The following is a 14,720-nucleotide window of genomic DNA, read 5'->3' on the forward strand; positions in this document are numbered from 1 at the left end:
CTCCCCTCTCACTGCCCCTCCCTCTCATCCTCTGCCTGCTCCAGGTTTAACTCCATCCCTCTCACTGCCCGCCCTCTCATCCTCTGCCTGCTCCAGGTTTAACTCCTCCCCTCTCACTGCCCCTCCCTCTCATCCTCTGCCTGCTCCAGGTTTAACTCCTCCCCTCTCACTGCCCCTCCCTCTCATCCTCTGCCTGCTCCAGGTTTAACTCCTCCCCTCTCACTGCCCCTCCCTCTCATCCTCTGCCTGCTCCAGGTTTAACTCCTCCCCTCTCACTGCCCCTCCCTCTCATCCTCTGCCTGCTCCAGGTTTAACTCCTCCCCTCTCACTGCCCCTCCCTCTCATCCTCTGCCTGCTCCAGGTTTAACTCCTCCCCTCTCACTGCTCCTCCCTCTCATCCTCTGCCTGCTCCAGGTTTAACTCCTCCCCTCTCACTGCCCCTCCCTCTCATCCTCTGCCTGCTCCAGGTTTAACTCCTCCCCTCTCACTGCCCCGCCCTCTCATCCTCTGCCTGCTCCAGGTTTAACTCCTCCCCTCTCACTGCCCCTCCCTCTAATCCTCTGCCTGCTCCAGGTTTAACTCCTCTCCTCTCACTGCCCCGCCCTCCCTCACCCTCTGCCTGGCCCAGGTTTAACTCCTCCCCTCTCACTGCCCCTCCCTCTCTCACCCTCTGCCTGCCCCACTGTCATGTCTCCTTTCAGGTTCATGCTCTTCTTCCTCCGATGCTTCTTCCTGTCGATCATGGGGGATGGAGGGGGAGGGTCCTTGCCGCTGGGTGGGCTGGCCGTGCTCTCGATGGACAGGTTAGAGTCTGGGGGAAGGAGAGAAAACACCAGCTGAGGTCACTAGGTCACTGTTTGTGTGTTCATTCAAAAGCTCATTCAAAGAAACTAACGAGGGGCACTACATTGACCGTGTTCACCTCTTTAAAATATAATATAAGGTGCAATATCGTATAGGGTCATATAATACGTGTAATAGTGTAAATTAAATATAATAAGGGCGATTTTAAAAGTTTTCGACTCTTATAATGTTTACTCACATTTTTCTTTTTCAAAAAGATAAAAACAAACAAACGAACTGTCGGTAAAGAACCTTATTTATAAATACATGACGTGTTTTGTCTAGTTTTGTAACTTCATTTACAAAACAAAGCTTTGTGTTTAGTCTAGTGTGCTGGGCAGGCCTCATAGCCAACCTGAATGCTCACTGCCGGGCAGCTTATAACTTATAACTTAGGGCTTCATACACTGGGTAAATAATTGAGCTCTTGTCTATCATGTTCATGTATGGTAATTGGGCACAGGTGCAGAAAGACGGGCCACGCTCTTTACCTGGTGCAGGAAGACAGGCCAAACATTTTCTTTGAGCTGTTGTCCTAACCTTAACCCTAACCCTAACCCTAACCCTAACCCTAACCCTAATTAAGAACAGAGTTCTTAAGCTCAGTATTCAAATTCTCTCAGCTGGCTCGTCGTCTGTCTTTCTCCACCTATGCCAGTGACTGTGTCCTGGTGTGCTGCGGCCTCACCGATGCTCTGGCCCTTGTTGGACAGCGAGGAGGGGCAGCGCTGGAGGCTCCTCTCCGATTTGGAGGCGCTGCTGACGGCCTGTTCATCCACCGGGAGCAGGCCGCTGGGGCAGGAAGGGGCTGTGGAGCAGAGAGCAGAGAGCAGAGAGCGTCCGTCACACACTGCCTAGAAACGGGTAAACCTCAGCGTGGGCGGAGAACTAAGGAGCTGAGCCTGCTTCCTCTGGTTCTGCCTCCCTAACCCAGGGGTCTGATTCATCCTGCAGAGTCATTTTGATTTAGAATCCCAGTGAATTGTAAAGAGATTCCAGACGACTTGTATCATCTGTTACGAAGCTCAGGGGTTTCTTTTTAATGACTATGCAGTAAAGCTAATAATGAAAGCTGTTCATTTTCCTATATATCACGTCTCATTGTTCAGCTGGGTTGGTGCTGTTCCTTATATAAGGAGCTCACCACTGGCAGTCTCTGCCACGCCCATGCCGCCAATGTCCTTGACCAGCCCGTTGATCCCGGCGGAGGATCCGCAGCTGGACACTGCTCGAGGTGGCCGCTTCCCTGGGACCTTGACCGTCGTCCTCAGCAGGTCAATCTCCTTCCCATGGGAGTTCTGCATGTAGTCCTGAAACAGAGCCAGACAGTCTAATATAGAAGTTGCAAATATACTCGTCTTACTAAAAATCATCAAAGTCTTTATGTTGACTAACTACTGAATCATTAGTAAAAGGGACTGGATGGACCTCTAAGGACCGTCCCTCACCCGCTAAGAGAAAGGGTGCTCCCTCCAGTCCAGGGCAGGCTTGAGGCATGGAGACTGAAGTGCTCCCTCACCCCCTAAGAGAAAGGGTGCCCCCTCCAGTCCAGGGCAGGCTTGAGGCATGGAGACTGAACTGCTCCCTCACCGCCTAAGAGAAAGGGTGCTCCCTCCAGTCTAGGGCAGGCTTGAGGCAATGTAGGGTAGCTGACATTGCCATTAATAATTCTATTCCTGCTCTGTGAATAAGTAGATATAACTTCCTTCTTTCTTTCAGCTCCTTTCTCAAGCACCAGAATGCACAAGTAACACTAGATAGCAGTGGGTCTCTCTTACACTAAGGAGAAAACGTCAATCCTGTAACACATAGAAGCATGAAATAAAACAAGTGGCTTATATGCCATGATGCATGAAGGATTTAATATCAAAACCTATTGGGAGAATTTAAGATTTTAGATTCTTACTGAACCGGAGCATCTGGAAAATTGGAAGTAAGTCACCAGCCAGGACGCAAACCTGTGATCCCCTGACTGCATGACTTACCCTGCACACTGCACTGTCACGCCTTTACCAGGTGAGCCACCTCACCAGTGTAAACCTGCTCATGCAATTGCTTCAGAGTTAGTGTAAAATGCGAAAAAGGCTCCTTACTCACGTTCATACTAGGGTGATAGGAGAGAACGCCGTTGTTTGACAGCGTGACGTATTTCTTTTTCCACTCCTTGTTCAAAGAATTTCCGCTTCTTTTCAACAAAACGCTCTAAAAGAAAACCAGTAAAAACCATGAAAATATTTATTGCAACGCTGTACAATTTTAAACATGTAAATAGTCATTAAAAACCGCAGTTCACTTTGACATGCTTCCAATCTCTAGCACCGTGGTTTGTAACACAGATGCTGCCATGGAACTTCAAAGCCTGACCCAGGAATGCTTATTTCAGTGGTCTGATTTAGAAAACACTGACGAGGGTGAGAATAACCCTCATTATGACCCTTTCATTCGAAATTGGCAGAGCTACCAGTAGTGTCTGCTAGTTTAACTCCACAATGAACCTGCTTTGTGTGCCTGTTTTACTGCAGGTTCATCAGAGCAATACTTAGACACATCTATTTAATTGCTACAGTCCGCACTAAGCTCGTTAGATCAGAATTTCTTAGATTTTTAGAGTGAGGGGGTCAAGGGAACTGCTGAGAAACAATTGCATCACAAAAAGGTAAAGGAAACTGCAAAAGTCAGGTCTTTATAATATTAATAATGTTACATGTTTGTAAAATGTTTTTAGAATGATTTCAAGCTGCGGAGGTGTGTTTGGCTTGGCAGATGAAAGGTTAGAACGCTCTCTCTGGTGTCACCTGTTTGATGGGAATGGCTCGTCCGCTGCCGATGTTATCCCCTTTGCTATCCAGACTTCTCTTTTCCGAGTCGCTGCCTCTTCGGTTCTAGACACAGAAAACACCAGGATTTAAGCTTCTGTGTGAGACAGCATCCGAATACAGCACTGGACTCAAGTGGACCAAATTGTGGGGAAGCGTTTTCTCCACTTGTGGATGATGATACATAAACCACATGGATGAAGGGGTAGGTGTTGGGGAGAGTAAGTCAAGTCCATTTAGACACTGTTAAGGTTTTGTCAATAGTTTTTTAACAGGAGTATTTAGATAATAAGTTGTACAGCTATGGCCAAAGGTTTTGCATCACCCTACTGAATTAACTAATTTCGCTTCATGAATTCGAATGAAACCTGCTGAACAATGTTACGTTAACATATTGAATTACATACTGCTTTGTAGTTTCTTTGATTACATGATGTTAAATAAAAGTTCTAAATTATGTTCAATATATATATATATATATATATATATATATATATATATATATATATATATATATATATATATATATATATATTTTAATTATGTCTCAATCCTAAAATTGTAGGTGATGCAAAACTTTTGGCCATAGCTGTATGTAGGGTGTGTCCAAAAATGCACAATGTGACATTTCTTATATGAGTTACTACATTGTGTGCAGTCTGGGACCCATCTGCTCAAACTGTGCAAAATTATCTCGATACCAAAGATTTTGACAAATCCCTAAGACTGATTGGTTGATTTCTCATGCTGGAGAGTAACATTAACATATAAGTCTATATAGATCACATTCTGTTGCGTGGCAAAATAACGCTGGTAAAACATTAAAGCTTGTTTCAAGGGTTTTGCAAATAAAACTCATTGAAATTTCCACATAAACTTGGACTGGCTGACCGTGAAGAGGGAGGTTCGACGTCGTGGTGCCCTGTGTAGAGATCCTGGAGTGGAGGAGCCTGGCCCTGCTTCACCCCTCAGCTCCCGGTGAGGCACGTTTGGGGTGGAGGGGAGAGAGGAGGAGTAGTCACTGGCATGACCGCCGTTGCTGGCCTAGAGAGACAGATAGACACACACAGCAAGGTCATTGACATACACACCCCTCCCCACGGCTCTAAATACATAAATCATCAGGTGAAAGGGGAGAAACAAATGGGTCAAGGGGGGAGAGGAAAGGAAGGGGAGGGAAGAGGAGGGACAGAGAAGTGTGGGAGGGGAGGAAGGGAACAATGGAGGGGAGGGAAGGGAGAGAAGGGGAGAGGACTGACTCACCTGCCCAGGGATCTGTCCTGACACTGGGGTGGAGCTGCCGGAGTGACTGGGGGAGTTGGGCAGGGATTTGCAGGAAGCCATCAGAACACTCTGCTTCTTCAGAGACACAATCTTCTGCGCCGCTGGAGAGGAAACATAACGTTCACATTTCAGACATCAGGACTCTTCAAATGCAGGGAGCCGTGAGGGAGGTGTGGCACAACGAGGTATGAAACTGGCTTGGGGATAGCGGTTCTTATTACCTTCGTTGAAGACACGGTCCACGTTAAGCCCGTAGGTGGCACACGTCTCGTAGTAGGTGCATCGCTTGAGGTCGTTACAGAGCTGCCTGGCACGGACATCATCAATCACCCGAGGGTTAGAAGTACTGATTTTGTCTGCGCAGAAAAGGGTATACCAGAAAAGATCATACCAAGGAGCTTAATACTAAACTTCTAGTTCTATACATTCTGTCCACCCCCTGCTATATATACCCAATGCCAGGGTAAGTCTTGAACCCGGAACACAGTGATGCTGCAAACGACAGGTGTGCTAACAAGGGACAAGCCTTGATGGGCCGAATGGCCTTTTCTCGTCCCCAAACTTTTCTTCTGTTCTTCTGTTCTAACTAACAAACAGTGAATGTGGAAATGCCCTTATTACAGACAACAGTAAAAGGACCACGTCGTTTTTGTAAATTTAGCACAAAGCCTCTAAACAAAAAGGTTGGGAATCACTGCATTTAAACATTGAGATCTTATCCAACAACTGGATCTTTTTCAGGAACTCCCCACGTCTCCAGTAGCCACTGCGTTTCCTTTGACTCACATGCTTTTAAAGTCTCTGCAATGGGCTCAATTCCCTCACGTAGACTGGAATACAAACTGAACACGAAAGGAGGGGAATATGTACAAGCAGAGGCCCAAATCAAACATTAACCAAAGCAGGGTCTTTTCATATAGATTTCAGTCCCTTCGAAAGGTCTCAAACCACATGTCTTACTATTCGATAAGCATGTGTCAGCATGATGTCATTATTAAACCACAAGGCTCACCCTGCGTGCCCACCAGCATGACAGTGATGTCGCTGGTATTGCGGTAGTTAGCCAGCAGTGTGTAGTACTTGAGGACCTCCTGGAAGCTGTCTTCATTCTCCAGACTGAAGACAAACACCACCGCATCCACCCAGTTAGAAAACTGCAAGCACAGAATGAAACAGGAACAAGTTAGGGACTGTGAAACTAACCACACTACACACGTGTAGCTTGGACCACAGCCTTGACACAACAGTTTGTTTGTGGCATAGACCTCACAAGGTGCTGGAAGGCGTCTGGCGGGATCTCAGTCCTGTTCATTAATATATCAGACTCTCACTAATCGTCTTTACCTTCCGTCCGTTGCTAACTGTTTGCAGCCAAAGCTCTCACTTGGCCACCACTTTCCTCCGTTTGCCAAAGCCAATGCACTCATGAATGTCCTTGTTGCTGGGGCACCTGCTTGACATGCACCCACTATCATGCCTCTTTCGAGTGCCGTTTGCCTTTCCCTCGTTTTCTGGTAGACTGTTTGCAATTGTGCTGCTCCCGCCGCTTTACAGTGCTGCAGGGAGGAGGTGCCACAGCTAATTTGCCTCTCTAATCCAGGCGATGCCAAATCTAACGGAGCAGACCGGTCCTACAAAGAATATTGTATATAAACAGTGGTGTCGTCCTAAATCTGAAGTTACCGGAATGCCACTTCAATCAGGATTTTCTTAAAGAAGATTTATTATACAAATTCACATTTCATTTGTCTGCTAAACTTCTAGCAATATAATAGGTAATGCATTTATCCAATTTCTACACACAGCGGTAGTCGCTGCACTGTTGCTGTCGTCTTCGTCAGCATTTTTAGCCTTATTAAAGAAGTAGTTTGTAATAGAAGACGTTCCTAATGCTCTCTTCATTGCACCAAGAGGATTCCTGACTGAATCAGACACATGTGCGGGAGAATGGTGTACCTGCTTGACTACACCACTACACCACACTTGAAATGCTGAACTTGTTTGCCCCGTGTGTATAATGCTTGCTTTTCAACCAGCATTGCCGGGCTATTGAGACCCTTTACCTGGGAGTCTGGAGGTCCGCCTTCCTCTCGGATCAGCAGTAAATTACTCTGTCCTTCCACCTGCACCTCCTTCTTGAACCGACCCCCTGAAACAGGCAAGAGATTCAAACGGATTACCCCAGGACCTCCACATCTCAGTGTGAACCCAAGGGTTCAGGATCTGGACATCGTGAAGGATATCTGTGTTGGCTCAGCTCTTCACTTGCATTCACTATTGGTGCAGAACCCCAGCTAACGCCCTAATAAGAGTCAACTGCAGTAATCACTGATCATAAGATAATTATCGCCAGAGAGATGAGGTCACCGACACTGTCAGGCCGTCGCTGTTGAGCTGTGTGCCAGCGCGTGCCCGCTTCCTGCTGGGACAGTCAGTCACTAACCTCTTCCTGTCTCAGATGCCCGGGGCTGCACTATTCACTGTCTCTCAAAAACACAAGCTGTATCTCTGAGTCAGCATTAGAGGATGTTCTCTTTACCAAAGCAGCAGACAAACTGACAGCACTAAGATCCGCTCTGAATCGTTGCAAAAACACATGTGGAACTTACGAATAACTAATATTAGGCATTGATCTTCTCTGTATAAATAAAACAAAAACATCAATCCTTAATATACAGCAGTGTGTAAATGTATTAGAACACCCCATTGCTTCTGTATCAGAACACCCCATTGCTTCTGTATCAGAACACCCCATTGCTTCTGTATCAGAACACCCCATTGCTTCTGTATCAGAACACCCCATTGCTTCTGTATCAGAACACCCCATTGCTTCTGTATCAGAGCACCCCATTGCTTCTGTGGTTTTGAATTGTTGTGCATAGGAAATCAAACCACTGGAACTGAAAATCTTGGAAAATTTCAAAAAATAAGCTAATTAGTGATTGTCTAACTTAATTGATGACTTTAATAGGCCACACATGCAATTAATTTTAAATAGTAAGAGAAAAGGAACACAGAGCCACAAATGGTAAAATGCAGGAGACTATTTAGAAGTTTAAGATGCCTAATTAAAGCACAAATCGGTCTAACATTTTCACACATAAGTACCTCTTGTTTCTATATCACTCATTACTGAGTGGAAATTGAAATTCTCACCCCCAGAGGTTTTCATGCAGACAGGTATATAAAGGATAGAAATGACAAATCTGGAGGTGTTCTAATAAACGTGCACACGACTGCACTTGTAGATCTCTTGATCCTACTAGGCACTGGACTCTCCTAATATGTGCAAATTGACCATAGCTGAAATTTGATTGGCTAGTATTATATATTAAGCTTACATGGTAACCCTGTACTGCCCTGTAACACCTTATTAATAATAATAATAATAATAATAATAATAATAATAATAATAATAATAATGAGCCTGCCTGCCAGTGACCCACACCCTGTGCTTACCTTCAGGGGACTCCAGTGGCAGATAGCTGCCCGCGACGAACCGGTGGACCAAAGCTGACTTCCCACTGCGGACACTTCCCACGATGCCCTGAGGAAAGAAACACACCAGTGGGCATTCACACTGCACTGGAGTGACTAATACAAAGACAAGGGGAGTCACTAGAGATTTCAGTACCTTTACAAAGTGGATCACCATGGTCATCACCATGTTAGTTTGGAATTTCCGGCCGGTATTCAATAAAACGACTCATTTAGGTGTTCGGTTTCAAAACAAGAAAAGCTGTCCTTCCCTCACGTTTACAACTGAGTACCAATCAATGGCAATTCACTTCCGCGTTGTTTTAAAAGCCGACTGGAAGATTATTTTCCTCTCATCTGGGGCGCTGATATTTTATACTGGTGTACCGAAGACGTAAAATGAGTAACAGCACACCCCTGTTAGTTTAACATACAGACATATGGCTCTGTACACCCACAGATATTCACATTCTGAATAACTTGTGCTAGAAAATATCCAGACCCAGTTTCGCTACAGTTCAGCAGACATAAAAACTTGACTTGCGGACAGAGAGACGGGCAGACTGAAAGAGTACTACTGTATACTACTGTATAGACTGATACAATTCATAACCTGTGCTTTATACCCATAGCAAATTTCTTCACATATGGTCCCCTAGACATATGCAAAATGTCAAGATGACAAACAGAAAGATGGACAGACAGACAAATGGCCTCTACATCCCTCAAGCTCTCATACTGCCTGCCCGACTGCAAGATTGCTCGTGACCTTTCATAAGCACCAAAACTAAAACAACAAGCCAAGCATGGTTTGCTAAAAGAGGCGTGCGAGAGTCACAGAGACACGCACACACTTACCAGACGGAGCTCGGAAATGTTGCGACTGAGTGACCATTCCTGAGTGCTAGAAAACGCCACTGCGAAAAAAAAACAAGAGGAGAGAGATTAGTCACAATCCACAGTGCTGTAGCTCTGCTGCGGCTCAAACAGTTTCCAGCTTGCTAGAAATCTCACCCTTACCATTCAAGCCCTGTTGAGATTTACTAAAATATGTGTTGTATTTATTGCTAACGACTGTCATTTTGCTTATAGTGGTTCTTACTTGAATCTGAGAAATCATGTGCTATTTTGACCTTTGAACTCTGCAGACTCCATTTGCATGGTGAAGAAGGGGGAGTTGTTTCCCAGATGATAGACGAAACACCACATTTGTTCCATGTGGTAGTTTGTACCGATTGATTTGTTACTTCCACCAGAGAGTGTTGCAGGGGGGACATGTTAATGGTTACACTCTGGTGTACCAGATGAGTTTAGAGGTGATTCTGAGAGGGAACACACCTCTTTGTTTTAAAAAGTCACCAGTAAGTGATTACAGCAACAAAGTAAATTATGAATCTAGACAAACAGAAGAATACATTGGTTAAGTTAATACAGACATTTCACGGCAATACCTAGCTCCTGTTTAGCAATGGATTTATTTAAACTCAGCTGATATTCACTGCTGTAAAGTTAAATAGGGAGCTGTCTGTTTACTGTGATTTTTAAAGGTTTCTAAAGCAGTGTGCAGGTGAAAGGCCTGTGTGAGTTGAACCAAGGCATCTGGCAAGTGTCAGTGTCTCACGGTACGAAGAGGCTGACATGATGCCACCTTTCTGGGGCCCATGCCAGCCTCCCACTGCTCACTTGAACCATCCCTCCATCTGTCTCTCCACAGCGGCAGTGCCAGCGACTATGTGTCTTGTCACATCGACAGCCAACATAATTTTCTACACTTCTCCTCTGGCGTCCTCTTCATTCTTCCATCAGAAAGGAGAATTCCCAGAGTCCCAGTTCAAACTGGTCTGTGCTTCACAATGGAAACGGCTTATTAACATCATGTTCCTAATACCGTTGAAGCCGCCATCATATAATGGAAGTCTGCTGCTTATAATATACTTTTGGTTATTGTCACATTCCAGGTAATAACACTCGCATTCATGAGTCATGCAACTGATTTCCACCGCACTTAATATCACTTTGGGAAGTGAAAGCACAGAATCACAAGGCTTACATGAGAACTTAAGAAAATTTACGAACGAAAGGAGGTTGTTCGGCCCATGCAAGCTTGTCTGGTTGGCAGAACTTTGTCAAGTTGGGTCTTGAAGGATCCAAGTGTTTCTGCCTCAACAACATGACTAGGTAGCCCGTTCCATACGCCCCCACGCTCTGTGTGAAGAAGTGTCTCCTTCCCTCTGTTGTTGTTGTAAAGTATTGAAATGTCACAAAACACAACAATAGTAGACTGTATTGAAAATAAATTGTATTAATAAATATGCAATACCTTCTACAGCAAAACAGGCATATTTATTCTAACAGTATTTTTGTATTTGAATGCTTAATTTGCCAGGTTTTTGGTGACTGATTTCAAGCATTCCTAACACATTCAAGTTTATACGCCAACGTGTTTTATCCTAAAGTAAAAACCGAAAGGCTAGGAGTAAATCAACAGTGACCAAAACAGATGCAGCGACACAGTCCTATAAAACAAATAATGGACTTTCTAGTTCAGTAGCAGCAAAGTAATACGTGTCTCTTGAATCTCCACAGTACATATTCTCCATTCGCCCAAGGTTAGCTCAAAAGGAGTCTCCATGGTAGCGCCAACGAAGGGCACTCTTTCAGCGATCCTTGCAAACTCTGCATAATTTCACCGGCACTGACATCTGCACTGTGAGAATCCTCCGCTCTGGGGGAATGCATGTGAACGCATGGCTGAGAGCCTGTCATCGAGCAATCAGCCTCTGCTGACACCGTCGAGACACACTCATTAGGATCTCTCTGCCTGATTGGATTTGGCATGGCCCTGGTGTGGGGCAGGTTCTCCTGGTTTATCCCGGGTCCTTTGATTACTCTGGAAGGCGGAACTAATAGTTTACTTAAGCATCGTTGCGGATCAACGATGCTGCGCTTGCACCCTGATGGCAATGTTCCAGCTTCCGTCGTGCTAGAATTGTGCGTGAAAGGTTCGAGGAGCAATTGTTTCTCGTTTTCTGTCATGGGTTTGCAGGTCAATGCATATGCCTTTTCATCTCTAGGTTCATTTAGTTGTAAACTGGCAGACATGGGGTGTTGAGGTCTCTCTCTCTCTCTCTCTCTCTCTCTCTCTCTATATATATATATATATATATATGAAATTGACCTACACAATGGAATGATTTGGAAGCAGAAAGCAGCAGCAACTATTACATAAAAATTACCTTTACAAAATTTGATCTAAGGTTAAAAGTGATTTCTCTGCCTGAATCATCGCTTTGCTTAAGCATTTGAAATGCGTGCATATTCTGAATAAAGATTTTTTTTTTTTATAAAAACTGCAGTTTCAGTAATAATATTGCTCTTTGCAGCTTCAACCCCCCCCCCCCCCCCGTCTCTGGGTTAAAAATCCAACCTTTCATGTCACATCAACAGAAACACGAAGGTCACTTCATCTTTTTCACTTCCCGTTTCAACTGATTCATTTCCAACCCTGAGATTCTTCTGCTCGGACAAGACAATTACAGACTTGAAAAATACAAAAGCTGACACAAAGGACACAAACACATCGACACAAAAGAAAACCCAGGAACAAATCACACATGTCCTTCACAAATGCTTTTATACATTATCAATGCTCTTACAGCACCCTTTCTCTTAGGGGGTGAGGGAGCAGTTCAGTTTCCATGCCTCAAGCCTGCCCTGGACTGGAGGGAGCACCCTTTCTCTTAGGGGGTGAGGGAGCAGTTCAGTTTCCATGCCTCAAGCCTGCCCTGGACTGGAGGGAGCACCCTTTCTCCTAGGGGGTGAGGGAGCAGTTCAGTTCAGTCTCCATGCCTCAAGCCTGCCCTGGACTGGAGGGAGCACCCTTTCTCTTAGGGGGTTTTGTATTTAATGTTTTGTTGCTTCATGAGGTCAGAAGATGACAAGTTAATTCAATATGGCCTAGGCGCAGACGAAAGGCATATCTGTGTGACATGTTTCTTTGTGGTTGTGTATGCGTGTGCACACTGTGTGAGAGGAGGTTTAAGGGAGAGGTAATTATCCCAATCACTAGACCGTTTGGTGCATCTGCTGATTTTTAATGAGTTTCAGTTGCAGGGATGAGAAAATAAACAGGGAATTATTATTAAAAATAGGGGAGGGTGGCCCTACCATTGCTCCAGACTGGGTTGAAATTAATGAATCCACTGTACAGAACAGGGAGGGCTTTCTTTACCTTTGCAAACCTTGATTTAGCTGGAGGATTGTTAAATATTAAACGAACATTTGTCTGGCTTGTGGCAGCAGATTAAAACGGAGATAACATTTTAAATTAATTTGGGTCTATACTTCCAGCGGTTTTAGAGATGTACTAAAAAATGGAAGACACTGTAAAATCACACATCAGTTATCTTTAGACTTGGTATCAAAGTGAAAGCATGGTAAAACATAAGCAAGTATTGTAAAGCCCAGGGAGGTATTGTACAGTAGGGGTAGGCAGACAGAAAGGTTGTCCTCCCCTTACCTTTACAACAGAGAGCCAATCAATGGCAATTAACTTCTGCATTGAGTGTTTTAAAAGCCGATTGGAAGATTAATTTCATCTCAATAACCTGTTCTGAGGCCAACTTTGTGAGCGAATTTATTGTGGTAAAATTGTCTATAGAGAGGGATAGAGAGACACCAGAATGAAAATTAACCACGGTCATTCTTTGAGATGCTTTCCTTCAGTTGGGAAGGTTCTTAGAAATTTCCAAAGCGTTTCCAATTTTCTATTTGAAAAAGTTTAAACCTTAAATTGTTTTGTTTGTAGCCGTCACTTTGTTCAAATGACTGCCACATATATTTGTGAAGGAGGAGGATGGGCGCGAACCGGTGACCCCACCCACCGCAAGCGAGCATCTTAACCACAATGCAAAAGAGCCGGGCTCTGCATTTGTTGCTTTAGAGTTTTTAACCTCATCTCATCTCACGGACAATGTTGTGTGATAACGCCAGTGTATCACACAACACTGCCCATCACACAAACACAGATACAACGACTAACACATATATTTGACGCACTTGAAGAGTTTAAACAGCCCCATGCAATTCCTATTTAAAGACCCTAAAACAAACATTCAATGACGAAGCTTTCGAACTAGAAGCCTTTCTCAATGTCTGCAGCCCTGGTTCTCAGAAGCAATTGCTTTTTACACGATTTTCTTTCTTTTCCCAGTTTCTCTTGACCTTGCTTTCCAGACAGACAACCTTGCAGAAAAGGGATTATAAAAAAAACCCCATTATAATCCTAGTGTATCACCCTGAAGAAAAACTAGGAGGACCATTAGCCGATCACAGCATCAGCGACAATGGCAAAACAGTACATACTGCACTGGACAGACTGCGGTCCTGATGCTGCAGCACATTGTGAGTCTGCTGCTGATATGGTACCATGGTACTGCAATGGATTACCAGGCAGTGAGTATTGATTTTCACACCTTTGCGATCCCATTGCTAGATTACAATATAAATGTGTTCCTCCAGTCTGACACAAGGTGGTTCAAATAATCAATGTGTGGAGAAGATACGGAACAGAGAGGGACTATTGTAGTGGCATCTCAAGTCCTTTGAAATGAATGGAGAGGCAGGAATGGACACAAGCCTTAAAGACAAATGCTTTGCCCTTCAACTAAAGAGCAAGCTCTGTAGTGGAGAGGCGATTAGGTGTGTTATGCTGATGTCGGTATTATTAACTCATCAGCTGCTAGGGAGAAATCCATTACAAGTTGTCTTTACTCACAAACAGATTATTTCTGAGTTGCCTACAAAGTACAGTACCATGCAATTATGTACTTCACTGCTGCATTGCTGTTGAAGACTGTTTGGGATGGGACCTGGCCAATCCTCCAAGCTTACCCACAACCCCTCCTCCCCTCCACACAGACTCTCTCTCTCACACCATCTCCCCCAGAGTCAGGACAGCCTGCCACTTTGATTAATGCCACAGGAGGACTTTTAAATGTGAGATAATGAGTTTGTAGAGCCGCCCATCTGGACCCCACACCTATATCAGCACTACTGACACAGACTGTGAAAAAAACACCGGCTTCGAGATCGCAAGCCATTTTTTCAATTAATAGTTTCAAATTTTTTTTTTTTTTTTTTAACTCAAATGCTCATAGTCTTTGAAAAACTTGTTCCAGTGTTCACCTGCCCTCTAAATCTGACAGCCTTTGTTACCATGCATTCATCAGAAGAAATCTGCCAATCTAAAAATCTACCAAGCTGTTGCCATGCCAACAGTGTGTGGCTCTGATGTCTGCC

At 44.4% G+C, this 14,720-nt stretch overlaps 1 protein-coding gene across 4 annotated transcripts in view; it reads right to left on the reverse strand.

The window, feature by feature from the left end:
- The window catches only part of LOC117401078 (arf-GAP with GTPase, ANK repeat and PH domain-containing protein 2), a 51,852-nt gene that overhangs the window by 8,192 nt on the left and 28,940 nt on the right, over positions 1–14,720 (reverse strand). For all 4 annotated transcript variants that reach the window (XM_059013329.1, XM_059013328.1, XM_059013326.1 and 1 more), the window contains 12 exons: positions 9,279–9,337; positions 8,403–8,490; positions 7,007–7,092; positions 5,956–6,097; positions 5,165–5,299; positions 4,923–5,044; positions 4,551–4,703; positions 3,639–3,725; positions 2,941–3,045; positions 1,988–2,153; positions 1,532–1,651; positions 668–811 (listed from right to left, as the gene is read on the reverse strand). In XM_059013329.1, coding sequence (XP_058869312.1) covers positions 668–811; positions 1,532–1,651; positions 1,988–2,153; positions 2,941–3,045; positions 3,639–3,725; positions 4,551–4,703; positions 4,923–5,044; positions 5,165–5,299; positions 5,956–6,097; positions 7,007–7,092; positions 8,403–8,490; positions 9,279–9,337 — 1,407 coding nt within the window. The remainder of the gene's footprint in view (positions 1–667; positions 812–1,531; positions 1,652–1,987; positions 2,154–2,940; positions 3,046–3,638; positions 3,726–4,550; positions 4,704–4,922; positions 5,045–5,164; positions 5,300–5,955; positions 6,098–7,006; positions 7,093–8,402; positions 8,491–9,278; positions 9,338–14,720) is intronic.

Source organism: Acipenser ruthenus, chromosome 45, assembly GCF_902713425.1.
Source record: "Acipenser ruthenus chromosome 45, fAciRut3.2 maternal haplotype, whole genome shotgun sequence".
In the NCBI taxonomy this organism is placed as follows: domain Eukaryota; kingdom Metazoa; phylum Chordata; class Actinopteri; order Acipenseriformes; family Acipenseridae; genus Acipenser; species Acipenser ruthenus.